At 44.1% G+C, this 15,412-nt stretch overlaps 1 protein-coding gene across 2 annotated transcripts in view; it reads left to right on the forward strand.

Moving 5' to 3' along the window:
* Window positions 1-3,058: 3,058 nt before the first annotated feature.
* The window catches only part of LOC100967159 (dehydrogenase/reductase SDR family member 4), a 15,802-nt gene continuing 3,448 nt past the window's right edge, over window positions 3,059-15,412 (forward strand). Inside the window, exons 1-3 of one of the 2 annotated variants that reach the window (XM_003801938.3) lie at window positions 3,059-3,256; window positions 4,749-4,926; window positions 9,522-9,623. In XM_003801938.3, the coding sequence (XP_003801986.1) occupies window positions 3,126-3,256; window positions 4,749-4,926; window positions 9,522-9,623 (411 nt within the window). In that variant the 5' untranslated portion in view covers window positions 3,059-3,125. The remainder of the gene's footprint in view (window positions 3,257-4,748; window positions 4,927-9,521; window positions 9,624-15,412) is intronic. The other variant, XM_023508151.1, reaches the window with a different exon arrangement.

The following is a 15,412-nucleotide window of genomic DNA, read 5'->3' on the forward strand; positions in this document are numbered from 1 at the left end:
GTGATATACCAAGTTTATAAAACCTTACTGAGTTGTTTGTATAGTGTTCCCAACATACACACATGGTGACAAGTTCACAAACTAAATTGTCAGACCTTGTATACATCCAAGGTTGTTCGCTGTAACATTGTTTGAAGTAACAAAATCCTGGAAACTACTTAATTGTTCATCAATAGGAGATTGGCTAAATAAACTATAGAATATTCACACAATAGATTATTGTACAGCTATTTTATAAAAAGAGAGAGAATAAGGTAGACTTATTATGTACTATTCAGAACATTCTCCAAGGGTGTACTTTAAGAAACAAAGCAAAAAGGGGGAGAAGAAAGAAAGAAAAGAAGGAAGCAATTTGAAGGATGGTATGAGTAGTATAATCTCATTCATGGGGGAAAAATTAAGAGAAAAATGCATATTAACATATAGAAAACTTCTGGAAGTATACACAAGACCAAGAATTGTGTGGGGAGCAGTGAAAGAAGCCTAGAGAAGAGTTACTTTTTACTTTTCTCATAACTTTCTGTCCCATTTTTAAAATCATGAGCATGCATTATTTTGATAATTTAAACAACAGATATTTTGATTTAAAAACACTGGTTCTGAAAGTAAAATTCCGATTCAGAGACCTAATTTCTATGAAAACTATGACTGTGCCTACAGTGCCAGAAAAATGACATGTAGCTATACCACATTGACAGTGGGTCAGGTTATCATGACTTACTCTGATTGCACATATAGAAAAAACAAAAATACCCATTTCGCCACATTAGAAATCCTCAATAAAACTCATAAAAAACACCCAACACCTGCTGGCTCTTAGTAATTAAATGCTCGGTAAATAGTTACTATTAACACTCTCTCTTATCTTCTCCACTTGACTCTTGTCCCAACAAGAGGAAGAGGATTTCCTACCCTTATCTGCAACAAACAAGCTTGATGGAGCCAGAGACTCATCTCCTTGCTGCCTTCTACCCTTTTCCCTTCACAGATCCCCTCCCTAATGTCCCTGTGCTTTCCCAAAAGAAATGGTGCTGGTGACCAAATATCAACCCAGCCCAGACAAGGAGGGGGCCAAGTCCCAATCAGCAAGCTCTCAAGCCACAGTTCTCTTCTCCCAGAATCCTTTGCTTTTCCCAGTATGGTCTCTCCCATCTTCCTGCCAACCTCAGCCCCCAGCTGTCCAACTCTGGGGAAAGGGGTGAAGTGAGACCAAATGTGCCTTGCAGGACTGTCCCTTTGAGCCAAGCCCCAAGAACCTCCTGGGCAATCTCCCCCAGTCTCACATCAGGTAGAGAGCACTGGGAAGGGTTCCCACAATGCATTAGCTCTGAGCAGTGAAAGAGGAAGAGGAGTGTGACACTATCCAGCCTCTGTCAATAATTCATGAGGCTCAGACTGAGGGGCACCAGAGAGTCAGTTTTCCCCAAACATGGGAAGAATTAGACTTAAGCTCTTTTATCTCATCAGGATGTGCTAAGTACCAAAACTGAGTATGGCAGCTGTAACTTGGTAGCTGAGGAATGCACTGTAAATCCAGGGCATGCCTGGTATATCACTGGCTATCCATAAATACTCCTTTTCAAATGCCGAAATCCTTTTTCAACTGCTCAGCTGACCAACACCTATCTATACTAAATGAATCTTTAGTAAGGATGAATTCTACCAAACAGTAATCCCCAGAACTGAATTTCACACACCAGGATTCTTTCCCCTCTAATCATAGGGACTGACATGAAGCTAACAAACTAATGGTTTCACCAACCAACAACACTTTTCTAAACCTACCCATCTGCTTCCATCATCTTTTCTAAAAGAAAAGACTAACACCAAGAAAAGGGAGGGAGGAGACAAAAGGGTATTCCAGAATAAAGGACTATGTGCTAAGATCAATAACTTTAGCTTTGGGAAACTTATTATATTCTTAATTGTTCTCATTTTGCCTTGTACTAGTGAAAATATTGCCATGGATCAGCATTGCTTCTCAGTCTGGCATTTTGAGGCCACTGGGTTAAACCAATTCAGATGCTTGCACTTGGGTCTGCTGAGACCTTCCTGTAGTGAACCATAAGCCATCCAGATCTATTCATTTTCCCAGGAACCCAGGAGGGAGATCAATTCAACTCACTTGGCAGAAGAGGAGGGTGAAGTCTCAGACACAGAATTTACAGCTAGCGAGGACTTTATTTATCATCTACTCCACATGCAGAGTTTACAGATAAAGAGTCTGGCCTATGGCAGCAATAATAATTACTATGGTTATAATCACTGTGTTTAGTAGTTTACAGTTACACTTTGCACATAAAGTGCTTTTACAGTCAACAAATAATTTATTAAACTAAAATGTACGCTAAGACCTGGGGACATAGTAATTATGGAGAACTTGACTCCTTCCTAATTCTCTATATTTCCACTCCTGCTTCGGGGACCCTCTAGGCTCCTTGCTAGCACTTAGCCACTGTAAAAGAGAGAAGCCATCTTGAATGGAAGGCATAAGAGATCTTCAGTCAATGGCCAGAGTTCACACTCAAAGGCCTGTGAGGATACAGGAGATCTTGAGATAGACAGAGCCAGGCCTACTCAACCTACCACTCCCCATCACGTCTCTTTCCCAGGTTCCTCCACCCTCACGTGGTGGACTATGTGGAGACCATAGGCTTCACCCCCATAGGCAGCCTCCCTTGGGCTGTCACACGTGCATAGATCCAGACTTTCCTGGAGAGATCCAGACTTTCCTGGAGAAGAAATTCCATCTTGAGTTTTGGGTTACAAAAGCAAACAACTCACGGTCCCCTCTTCCCCTAAAAGTACGCAGCCAGCAGATGTGAAAGGACAAGTGGGAATGTTTGCAGGTCCCGGGGGAGGTGAGAACCCTAAGAGAAACTTGGGCGCAGAGCACCTCCCCTTACCCAGCCAGGAGAGGGCAAGATCAGCGGAGGATAGGGGACGGCGGGGCGCAGCGGGCGTGTGCCGGCAGGGGGCGCCCGCGGCCACAGGCCGCTCCCGCGCACCGAGGGCGGGCACCCAGCGAGCAGGGGGCGGGGTGGGTAGGCCGCAGGCCCCTTGGCCTGCCTTTCGTCCTTCACCTCCGCGGGGCGGAGTGCAACTCAATCTGAACTGGCTGAGCCATGCGGAAGGCGGGTCTGCTGTTAGGTCTCTGTACACTGCCGTGGAAGTCAGTGCGGATGGCCAGCTCCGGAGTGACCCGCCGGGATCTGCTCGCGAATAAAGTGGCCCTGGTAACAGCCTCTACCGACGGGTGAGTGCCCGGGCCAGAGTCTTTGAGACCCGGGCTGTATGGAAACAGGGCGTAGCCTCTTGTCCTTTGCCTCTCGAGCCTCTGCCTTCAGACCTCCACGCGGCCAAAGTCTGGCCTTGGGGGAAAAAGGAACCACGTTGTTGGCAGGAAGTCCCTCCGAGCCCCCTGGCCCTTGCCCTTCCTTTCCCAGTCCTCCTGTCACTCCTGCCTCTGCTTCTACGCCACCTCTGCGCTACCCCGACCGATCCAGTCCCCCGGGCTCTAGGATGCCCCAATCAACAAGCCCCACCTAGCGTCTGGGAAGACCAGAAACCAGAAATACAAGGAAATCCAGATTATGAAAATCTTAAAATATTACAACACCCCATTTGGCCCTTGAATTCCTCCCCCTTGCCTAAATGGGACGCTAAAGACACATGCCCAGATTTTTGTTAACCTCCTTACATTTCGGTCCCACCTGCTGCAGGCTATTTCTCACCCTCCACTCTCCTCTGCCCTGTTTCTCATTCCTACAGAACTTTGCTAGATGCCAGCTCTCAGCAAATCTGAAGTACCGATGTATATGAAAGGCTAATGGCTGACAAACGCAAAATGTGCAACCCTTACTTCCAGGGGAATGTTTACATTTTTGACCAGCTACCCAACCTTTCACATGCACCCCAACATAACTAAGGTTAAGATTTTGAGAATGGGGGCAGTGCCTGTGGCTCAAAGGAGTAGGGCACCAGCCCCATATGCCAGAGTTGGCAGGTTCAAACCCAGCCCTGGCCAAAATTTAAAAAAAAAAAAAAAAAGATTTTGAGAATGGGGGCGGCACCTGTGGCTCAAAGGAGTAGGGCGCCGGCCCCATATGCCGGGGAGGTGGTGGGTTCAAACCCAGCCCCAGCCAAAATCTGCAAAAAAAAGAAAGATTTTGAGAATGATAAAGACTAGTAAGGGAGATATTTGCGGGCAGGGGCTCCTTTGGAGTGAGACCCTCAAACCTGGATGTGGCTGCACACCCAGCTCATTTCTTTTCTTTTCTTTTTTTTTTTCTTTTTTTTTGCCCAGGGCTGTGTTTGAACCCGCCACCTCTGGCATATGGGGCCCACACCCTACTCCTTTGAGCCACAGGCGCTGCCTCCAGCTCATTTCTTATTCTTCAGTCCTGACAGGGTATGGGGCCTGTTACCCATGGTAGGGCCTGTGAAAGGTGATGTCCATTCCTGGGAACTGATGCTGAGAGCCAAAGTCATAATAAAAACCATATAGTGAACACCACTGCTGGTCCAAGTGTAGTGGTGTTTACAACTAAATGAAAAAAAAAGTATATTAGTGCCAAAAATGAGCAAAGCACGTAAGCATGTTCATCTGCATGGCAACAGCTGTGCCATTAGCCTGCTAATACAGAGGAAGAGCTAGCATCCAGGCCCTAGTAACCTGACTCCAGAGCCCATCCTCTCAGCCTTCTCTCCTGTAGAGACCTTGACAGTCTGTCTCTCCCATCTGGCAGGATTGGCTTCGCCATTGCCCGGCGCCTGGCCCAGGATGGGGCTCACGTGGTAGTCAGCAGCCGGAAGCAGCAGAACGTGGACCGAGCTGTGGCCGCACTGCAGGGGGAGGGGCTGAGCGTGTCAGGCACTGTGTGCCATGTGGGGAAGGCAGAGGACCGAGAGCGGCTGGTGGCCACGGTGAGCATTAGGGAAATGGGCACAGAGACCGGAGGTGAAAAAGGGAGTCATCCTGAGCCCTTTTCCTTGCTTTCCTGGGCAGCAGTGGTGCCAACCCAGTACATCCAACCCAGTACTGTTAACTGAAACATAACAGTGCATTTTGCTACCCACACCAGTCCACCCTCACATTTTTATTGTGTGCCTTTTTCTTTTCTTTTTCTTTTTGAAACAGAGTCTCACTTTATTGCCTTCAGTAGAATGCTGTGACATCACAGCTCACAGCAACCTACAGTTCCTGGGCTTAGGCGATTCTCTTGCCTCAGCCTCCGGAGTAGCTGGGACTATAGGCACCCACCAATATGCCCAGCTATTTTTTTGTTATAGTTTGGCCAGGGCCGGTTTCAGACCTGCCACCCCAGTATATGGGGCTGGCACCCTACCCACTGAGCCAAAGGCACCGCCCCCTACTGTGTGCCTTTCTATCAATGCACTGAAGTCTGAGAATCATCCCATACCAGTCAGAATCAAAAACTCCTCTAATGCTTCAACCTTACATCATCCCTTGGGGTACTCAAAAAAAACACTTGGTCGTGGTTCTTCAGTAGTTTCCAATCTAATTGGACAGATGAGAAGGTAAATGCAATCTCAAAATAGATGACCCCATCTGTGCACTAATTAACAATTGCCTGTTCTTCAGTTTGTAAGCTGAAGAGTTGAGGCAACCCATTGTGTTTCAGCCACCTACTGTGTGCCTTTACTGTATTCAGAGCCTCACACGGGTACCCGCTAAACCTGACAACAACCCAAGCAAGGCTAGTTCTATTCTGTTTACAGAAACTGGTTCATATTGTTGGAACAACTTCCCAAGGTCTCACAGCCAGTAAGGAAAGAGATGTGATTCAACCTAGACCTATCAAGCTCCTTGGCTGTCTCCAGACTACCAGGCACTTCCCCATTAGTGCAGGATTAGGCCTTAGGTGCCCATTTGGACTTTAATCTCAGTGTCAGAGTTGGCACTTGACACCAGCTTTCTTCTAGCTTCACAAGAAAATACAAACCTAACAGCACAGGAGGCTCCTCTTCCCTCAAGACTGAGGGCATATACTTTATTCCCCAGAGTGGAAGAGAGAAGCTACCCAAGAATGAAAGTACAGGTTCATCCTAACAGATTGGAAGGCTGGCAGAAAGGAGGGCCTTAAACAATAGTAGACAGTGATATGGTAGACAGTATAGGGTAATTCCATGTTTAAGAAACTGTCTGGGGCAGCACCTTTGGCTCAGTGGGTAGGGCACCAGCCCCATATACTGAGGGTGGCAGGTTCAAACCCGGCCCCAGCCAAACTGCAACAAAAAAAATAGCTGCACATTGTGGCAGGCACCTGTAGTCCCAGCTACTCAGGAGACTGAGGCAAGAGAATCACCTAAGCCCAGGAGTTGGAGGTTGCTGTAAGCTGTGATGCCATGGCACTCTACTGAAGGCGACAAAATGAAACTCTGTCTCTAAAAAAAAAAAAAGAAAGAAAGAAAGAAAAGAAAAACTGTTTGGCAAATGCTCAAATGTGCATTGGAAGGAGCCAGATGTGAATCCAAGAAAGTTATCTTGCCTGGCATAGGCTGCTGGACAGAACTGAGATTGGGTCCTTGATCCTGAGGGAGCAGGGAGACATTCGGGACCCTGAGCCAATGAGTAGCCATATGAAATATACATAGCAATTTAATGTCAGAATTCTGCTGAGAAAACATCCTCCAACTCCCACCAGGTCCACTTAGCAGTTCATTCAGGCCTGACCCAAAAGTGGGGCTTGAACTAGACCTGGATGAGTGGGTGGGAATGGACAGGTAGAGACAAGGTTCCAATGACCCTGAAAAATGAGCAGACTGCCAAGGAGGGACTAAAGGAGAAAAGGGGCACTGTCAGTCCATAGCAGGGAACACAGGCTTGGGAATACTGTTAGAAAATGGGAAAGGTAGGGGACAAGGGCCTCCATCGCCTCCCAAAGGAGTTTACACATTCTCATAGTAATAAGAAGCCAAGTGGGCTCAGCACCTGTAGCTCAGTGGCTAGGGCGCCAGCCACATACACCGGAGCTGGTGGATTCAAACCCAGCCTGGGCCTGCCAAACAACAATGACAGTTACAATTTAAAAAAATAGCTGGGTGTTGTGGCAGGCACCTGTAGTCCCAGCTACTTGGGAGGCTAAGGCAAGAGAATCGCTTAAACCCAAGAGTTTGAGGTTGCTGTGAGCTGTGACACCACAGCACTCTACCGAGGGCAACATAATGAGATTCTGTCTCAAAAAAATAAAAAGCCAAGTGAAGTTTTGAACAAGATAAAAGTCGTTATTAAGAAAGGATAATCTGGCTCTGGGAAGAAGGATAGAGAGAAGACACTGAGCCAAGGACATCAGGAGAAAGCTACTGCTGTCATCCCAGTCTACACCAAGGATGGTAGGACCAGAACAGATGTTCCCAAGAGACATTTAATGGGAACCAACCAAGATTTTTTCAACCCCATGTCACAAAATGGGAAGTAGGAGGGATGAGTCAGTAAGAATTCCCAGGTAATTTGTATGATCAATGTCAGGGTGGAAAATGATAAAACATTTGTTAGCAATTTGAAATACGTTCTGCCTGTCACTAAAGGTTACCCTACAATGAAAAAGCTACTAGCCTGAGCATGGTTATTACCCACTGGCCACCTAATCCACACTGCAAAGCTTCTCACTGGTGTGGTAAGTAGAAACTAGATTAGCTGCTTCTCCACATGATTATGCTTTTTCTAAAATATGTATGTAATTATCAGAACCCAGAGAAAACAACCAACCACTTTAGTGTAATGACCACACCATTTAGAGAAAGACTTAGAAGACAGCTGAGTGGTCCTAACTACCTTTCTCATTCATCTTTTATGCTTCACTGTCTCTGTTCAGTTGAAACCAGGCCTCCTCCCTCTCCATGCTGACCAGACTGGAAGGATAGGAGGACAGGATGCACAGCAAAGTGAAAAAGGTTGTTTGTGATGCTGGATTAGTCCATTGTCTTCTCCCCACCCCCAAATACACAAGCACAGAACCAGCACACACATCGCTTTCTAACTTACTCTGCACTTTTCTAAACACAAGTCTATTGGCAAGACTTACACAGAACCAAGGCAGGTGACTGGGGCTTTATGCCAGGACACCAACATTTAGAGGGTGCAAGAAAGTCTTAATACGCATTTTAAAAGATGATGTGACTTTAAATTTTGTTAGATTTATGTGTTGACAGCCCAGGCATTCCTTCAGCAGTGTAGAAACAACTGAGCTTAGCACCTAGTTAACAAGAATAATTAGTTAAAATGGGAAGCAAGCAGATGGCATACATTGTTAATAACACCCCTCTGTGTGCCAAATCCGAAGCACAAAGTTGATCAAGGGCCCATTTAGTGCTACTCGCCCAAGGCACAAAATTGGGAGTTCTGAGCAAATGCAAAGTCTAGTTTCAGGGTGGCTTGGTTCTGAAAACCCTTGTTGGCAGATTCTGCGGGGCCATTTGTCACTCTACCACAAACCTTTACTACCTACTTATAACTTTTTAAGGATGTAAGAGGTCACCTTTCTTGGCTTTCTCAATTTAAATCTGTTTCTGTCTTGAATCTTCTATACCTCCAGGTCAAAAATGAGAGAGAGAGAAAGAAAATGACATCATAGCCAAGTGTGGAACTGCTTTAAATTCAGGCTAGTATCTCCTCCCATCATGGCTCTTCTGGGCAGCCAGTTTCATAATGACCTAGGCTCATTTTCAGAGAACACTTATGAATTAGCTCTATGCTACAAAGAAGGAGACTGACCTCAGTTCTGCCACCACTAACTAGCTTTGTGCCCTGAACAAATCACCTCTCCTAAACATGGTATAAGCAGTCTTCCTATTCTTAGCTATTCCCAATGTGTCGTTACTGACCTCTATGACTCTGAAAAATTAACTTCCCTGACCTTTGGCTTCATCAACTCCACCATGAGGACATTAGGCAAGATGTGTTTTGTTTTTTTGTTTTTTTTTTTGCAGTTTTTTTGGCTGTGGCTGGGTTTGAACCCACCACCTCCAGCATGTAGGGCTGGTGCCTTACTCTTTTGAGCCACAGGCGCTGCCCTAGGCAAGATGATCTTAAAGGCCCTTCCCTTTCTATCATTCTATTTAAACCAGTTTCTCTATTCAGGCAAATGTGGACAGTTTAACTTTGAGATAATGGTAACTCATTTCAGGAGAATGGGACAGTGAGTACTTGGAAAAATGGGGCTGGGACTCAGTGTGAAAAGAGAAGGGGGTCTAGAAATAGATTTCTAACTGGAGTTGAAAACATGAGAATAAAGGAGCTGCCCAAAGGGAAAGTGTAAAGAAAAGAGTAAAGGGTTAGAGGATAGCCTGAGAAGAAGAGGCAGAAGGAAATGACTGCAAAAGAAATAAGACGACCTTAAATGACTAGCCGCAGAGCTTAGAGCAGCTTTGGAGAGATAATGTTTTAAGAAAAAGATATCACTTTGACAACTCCTAAGAAGGAATTTTTTTATCAACATAGATAAATGTGCCTTCCTTACTTACTGCAGCCCTTGCCCAGACCTTCTTCCTCTCTTTAGGCTGTGAAACTTCATGGAGGTATTGATATCCTGGTCTCCAATGCCGCTGTCAACCCCTTCTTTGGAAACCTAATGGATGCCACTGAGGAGGTGTGGGACAAGGTGAGAGGGGATTAAAAAGAAGGGTTGGGCCTCATAAAACGTTTGGCACAAACTCAGTCTGCTTTTAGAATGCTGTTTGTCAAGCATAATGTCAATGTGAAGGATCTTTGCAGTGTGCTGCACACCTGGAGTGCACCTGGTAAAGGGCAGGTGGGGGTTGGCTTACTCTACCCCTGCCCTTCTCTTTCCTTTCTGCTGCTCCCAGTTCTGTCTTCTTCCATCTGCTTTTTGCTAGCAGCCTTCTGCTTCCCTCCCCAGCCCTCTTCCTGGGTGATTTCCAGCAGAGACGTGGCAGCTGATATGCCAACAACTAAGACACTTAAACTTACACATCCACCCGGCCCCTTTTCAGCAGCCAAGAAAGAATAATTTTTCATTAGCTGGGGCATGTTAATAGCTGCTAGTTAGTGAAATACCAGTTCAGGTGAAATGACCAAAGTAGCCACTTGCTAACACATAGCCTTTGAAAAGACCTGCATACTTTTCTTTTTAACTGCAGTGTCAAGAAAATTTAAGATCCAGATGTCTAAATTCAAGTGCTAGAATATTGGTTTTTATGTTAAAGTGTATAATTACATTATCTTCATAATATATTTCACATACCTCCATCTTTTAATTATAAAGCCCTTACTAAGATATTTGTCTTTGTTTACTGAGGTTAATATTCCCATGTAATTTGGGAATGCTAAATTTTTGATGATCTCCTGTGGTTTTGCTTTTTACTCTGGTGTTATCAATAATTTCTCAGCACCAGAGTTTAAGGATATGAAAATATTATAATTTATCAGTATTTCATACACATAAAGACCAAACTGCCAAAAATGTTCTTGTATGAGCCAATTTCTGATTCTGATATTCTTTAAAGTAGAGAAACATTTTTCATAAATAGTCAGACTGGAGACCACATGAAAATCAGTTTTAAGGTTGGGCGAAGTGGCTCACACCTGTAATCCTAGCACTCTGAGAGGCCGAGATGGATAGATTGCCCGAGCTCAGGAGTTAAACAACAGCCTCAGTAACAGTGAGATCCCATCTCTAATTTTAGAGTGTTGTGGTGGGTCCCTGTAGTCCCAGCTGCTTCAGAGGCTGAGGCAAGAGGATCTCTTGAAGCCAAGAGTTTGAGGTTGCAGTGAACTATGACATCACAGCACTCTATTGAGAGCAACAAAGTAAGACTTTGTCTCAAAAAAAAAAAAAAAAGAAAGAAAGAAAAGAAAAAGAAAATCAGTTTTAAACATAGTAGAAGCGTACCTTAGGAAATCTTGAGTTTGGTTCCAGACAGGTGAAATAAAGTGAATATCACAATAAAGCTAGTCATGCAAATTTTTGGTATCCCAGTGCATATAAAAGTTATATTTTCACTATTCTTTAGTTTATGGTGGTATTATATCTATAATATAGCAACTAGACCTTAATTTAAAAATACTTTGTCACAAAATGCTAATGATTGTTTGAAACTTCAGCACATCATAATCTTTTTGCTGATGGAGGGGTCTTACCTCAATGTTGGTAGTTGCTAACTAATCAGGGTGGTGTTTGCTGAACCTTGAAGTGGCTGTGGCAATTTCTTCAAATAAGACAACAATGAAGTTTGCCACATCAGTTGACTCTTCCTTTCACTGAAGATTTCTCTGTAGCACGCAATGCTGTTTGGTAGCATTTTGCCTACAGTAGAACAACTTTCCAATTTGAAGTCAGTCCTCTCAAACCCTGCCACTGGTTTATCAACTCGGTTTATGTAATGTCTAAATCCTTTGTTATCATTTTGACATTGTTCATAGCATCTTCATCAGGCATAGATGCTACCACAAGAAACCACTTTCTTGGGCTCGGCGCCTATAGCTCAACCGGCTAAGGCGCCAGCCACGTACACCTAAGGTGGCAGGTTCAAATCCCCAGCCCGGACCGCCAAACAACAATGATGGCTGCAACCAAAAAAATAGCCGGGCGTCGTGGCGGGCGCCTGTGGTCCCAGCTACTTGGGAGGCGGAGGCAGGAGACTCGCTTGAGCCCAGGAGTTGGAGGTTGCTGTGAGCTGTAATGCCATGGCACTCTACCCAGGGGGACAGCTTGAGGCTCTGTCTCAAAAAAAAAAAAAAAGAAACCACTTTCTTTGCTCATCCATACAAAGTAACTCCTCAGCCATCAAAATTTTATCATGAAAGTGAAGCAATTCAGTCACTTGACCAGGCTCTACATCCAATTCTCATTTCCTTGCTGTCTCTACCATATCTACAGTTACTTCCTCCACAGAAATCTTGAACCCCATCCAGGTGGGTTGGAATCCAGTTCTTCCAAATTCCTGTTCACGTTGATATTTTGACCTCCTCCCATGAGTCACAAATGTTCTTAATGGCATCTAGAAAAGTGAATCCTTTCCAGAAGGTTTTCAATTGACTTGCCCTAGATCCATCAGAGGAATCACTCTTTATAGTAGGTAGAGACTTGTGAAATATATTTCTTAAACTACAAACACTTGAAAGTCAACTTTGATCCCTGGGCTGCAGAATGGATGTTGTACAGCAGGCATGAAAACAGCATACATCTCCTTGCACATCTCCATGAGAGGCCTTGGGTGACCAGGTGCATTGTCAGTGAGCATTAATATTTTGAAAAGAATCTTGTTTTCTGAGCAATAGGTCTCAATAGTGTGCTTTAAATATTCAATAAATCATACCGTAAACAGATGTACTGTTATCCAGGCTTTGTTGTTCCACTGACAGAATTAGCATAATTCATACGGACCCTAGGATTTTCAGAATGGTAAATGAGCATTGGCTTCAACTTAAAGTCACCAGCTGCATTAGCTCCTAACAAGAGAGTCAGCCTGTCTTTGAAGCCAAGCCTTGACTTCTCCTCTTTAGCCATGGAAGTCCTAGATGGCATTTTCTTCCAATAGAAGGCTATTTCATCTGTACTGAAAATCTGTTGTTTAGTGTAGCCACCTTTATCAGTTATCTTAGCTAGATGTCCTAGATAATCTGCTACAACTTCTACATCAGCATGTGCTACTTCATCTTGTACTTTTGTGTTATGGAGGCGGCTTCTTTTCTTAAACCTCCTGAACCAACCTCTGCTAGCTTCCAACTTTACAGCTTCCTCACCTCTTTCAGCCTTCAGAGAATTGAAGAGAGTTAGGGCTTTGCTCTGGATTAGGCTTTGGCTTAAGGGAACATTTTGGCTGATGTGATCTTCTATCAACCACTAGAACTTTCTCCATATCGGCAATAAGACTATTTCACTTTCTTATCATTTGTATGTTCACTGGAGTAGCACTTTTAATTTCCTTCAAGAACTTTTCCTTTGCATTTACAACTTGATTAACTGTTCAGTGCAAGAGGCTGAGCTTTCAGCCTTTCTTAGCTTTCAACATGCCTTCCTCACTGAGTTTAATCATTTCTAGCTGTTGACTTAAAACGCAAGATACACAATTTTTCTTTTACTTGAACACTAAGAGGCCATTGTAGGGTTATTAACTGGCTCAATTTCAATATTGTTGTCTAAGGGAATAGGGAGGCTTGAGGAGAGGAAGAGAGACAGGGAATGTCCTGTCAGTTGAGCAGTCAAAACGCACACATTTGTCAATTAAATTTGTTGTCTTATATTGGCTTGGTTTGTGGCACCCTAAAACAATTACAATAAGAACATCAAACATTGCTAACCACAGGTAACCATAAAAGATATAATAAATGAAAAAGTTATAAGTATTGTGAGAATTATCAAAATGTGGCTCGGCACCTGTAGCTCAAGTGGCAAAGGTGCCCGCCATATACACCAGAGCTGGTGGGTTCGAATCCAGCCTGGGCCCTCCAAACAACAATGACAACTACAATCAAAAGATAGCCTAGCGTTGTGGTGGGCACCTGTAATTCTAGCTACTTGGGAGGCTGAAGCAAGAGAATCACTTGAACCCAGGAGTTGGAGGTTGCTGTGAGTTGTGACGCCAAGGCACTCTACCCAGGGCAACAGCTTGAGGCTCTGTCTCAGAAAAAAAAAAAAAAAAAAGAATTATCAAAATGTGGCACAGAGACACAAAATGAGCACATGTTATTGGAAAAATGGTTCTAATAGTCTTTCTTGAAGCAGGGTTGCCACAAATCTTCAATTTATAAAAGATGCAATATCTGAAACATGCGATAAAATGAGGTGTGCCTGTATTTTTTTTCTGATTTTACATTTTTCAAAATATCACCATATGTCAATCTAAGTGAATAGCTGATCCTTGATTGAACCTTGGATTTTTCAGAAAAGGACATTTCTAGCTGAGCATTGTGGTGGATGCCTGTAGTCCCAGCTACTAGAGAAGCTGAGGCAAGAGACTCACTTAAGCCCAAGAGTTTGAGGTTGCTGTGAGCTGCGACACCACAGCACTCTACCAAGGGTGACAAAGTGAGACTCTGTCTCAATTAAAAAAAAAAAGACATTTCTAAAATAAATAAATAAGACATTTTGGGACAACTGAGGAAATTGTATTATGAACAACATATTAGATAAAATTGAACTTCTCAGTGTGATAATGGATTGTGGTTGTGTAAAAGGATATTCTTCTTTTTTTTTTTTTTTTTGGCTGGGGCTGGGTTTGAACCTGCCACCTCTGGTATATGGGACTGGCGCTCTACTTCTTGAGCCACAGGCGCCGCCCTAAAAAAATATTGTTATTATTTGGAAATGTGTGCTAGAAGTAGTTACAAATAGAGCATTGTTATATCTGCAACATACTTTCAATGATTTTTTTTTTCTGAGACAGAGACTCACTTTGTCACCCTGGGTAGAGTGCTGTAGTGTCATAGCTCACAGCAACCTTAAACTTTTGGGCTTAAATGATCCTCTTGCCTTAACCTCCCAAGTAGCTGGGACTATAAGCACCTGCCATTAACACCTAATTATTTTTAGAGATAGGGTCTCATTCTTGCTCAGGCTGGTCTTGAACTCCTGAGCTCAGGCAATCCACCCACCTCAGCCTCCCAGAGTGCTAAGATTACAGGTGTGAGCCACCGCACCCAGCCAATGATTCATTTTTAAAAATTGTACAGATACACAGAGAGGGCAAATGGGGCAAAAAGTGAAGTGTATCTAGGTTTTCATTCTATTTCACTTTTTCTGTAAGACTGGAATTTTTTAAATAAGAAGTTGTCTAGAATGTAAGCAGGGATAACAGGTTTACTTTAAATTATGAATATGGGTTTGATTATAGCCTATACCTCAGCTTCCTCAGAGGTGCCTGTTCATGACCACACTCTCCAGTAACATCCAGCCAGCCAGTCAATCCTGGAAGGCCAAGAGCACCTCCCTCCATAAGCTCCAAAACCAGAGAAATTCTGGAGCAACCCAAGTGCTCAAGGACAGGCCATGTTTTCCCTGAGGAACATGGCCCCCTGCGGGGCAAGTCAAGGAAGCTGCCAATTCTAGTCTCCCTCTATTTCAAAGAAATAGAAAACCCAGCTCAAATCCAAAGCAGCCCTGAAAGGTTAGGCCTATTCTGGCCAAATTCTAATTATCTGATTAGGAAACAAGGTGAACTGGGCTCCATTTTTTCTCATCTGAACTTAATATGTCATATCTAGCTGAGTAGCAGGTGAGAGCTACTTCTCCCTGAACCTTGGTTTCATCACCTATAAGGCCCAGGTAGATCATCCCCAAGATCTGTATCAAACAGGAACACCCAGCTTGGCGCCTGTGGCTTAAGCGGCTAAGGCGCTAGCTACATACACCTAAGGTGGCGGGTTCGAATCCCCAGCCCGGGCCCGCCAAACAACAATGATGGCTGCAACCAAAAAATGGCCAGGCGT

Source organism: Otolemur garnettii, unplaced genomic scaffold (genome assembly GCF_000181295.1).
Source record: "Otolemur garnettii isolate 467f Iridium unplaced genomic scaffold, OtoGar3 scaffold00225, whole genome shotgun sequence".
Lineage (NCBI taxonomy): Eukaryota > Metazoa > Chordata > Mammalia > Primates > Galagidae > Otolemur > Otolemur garnettii.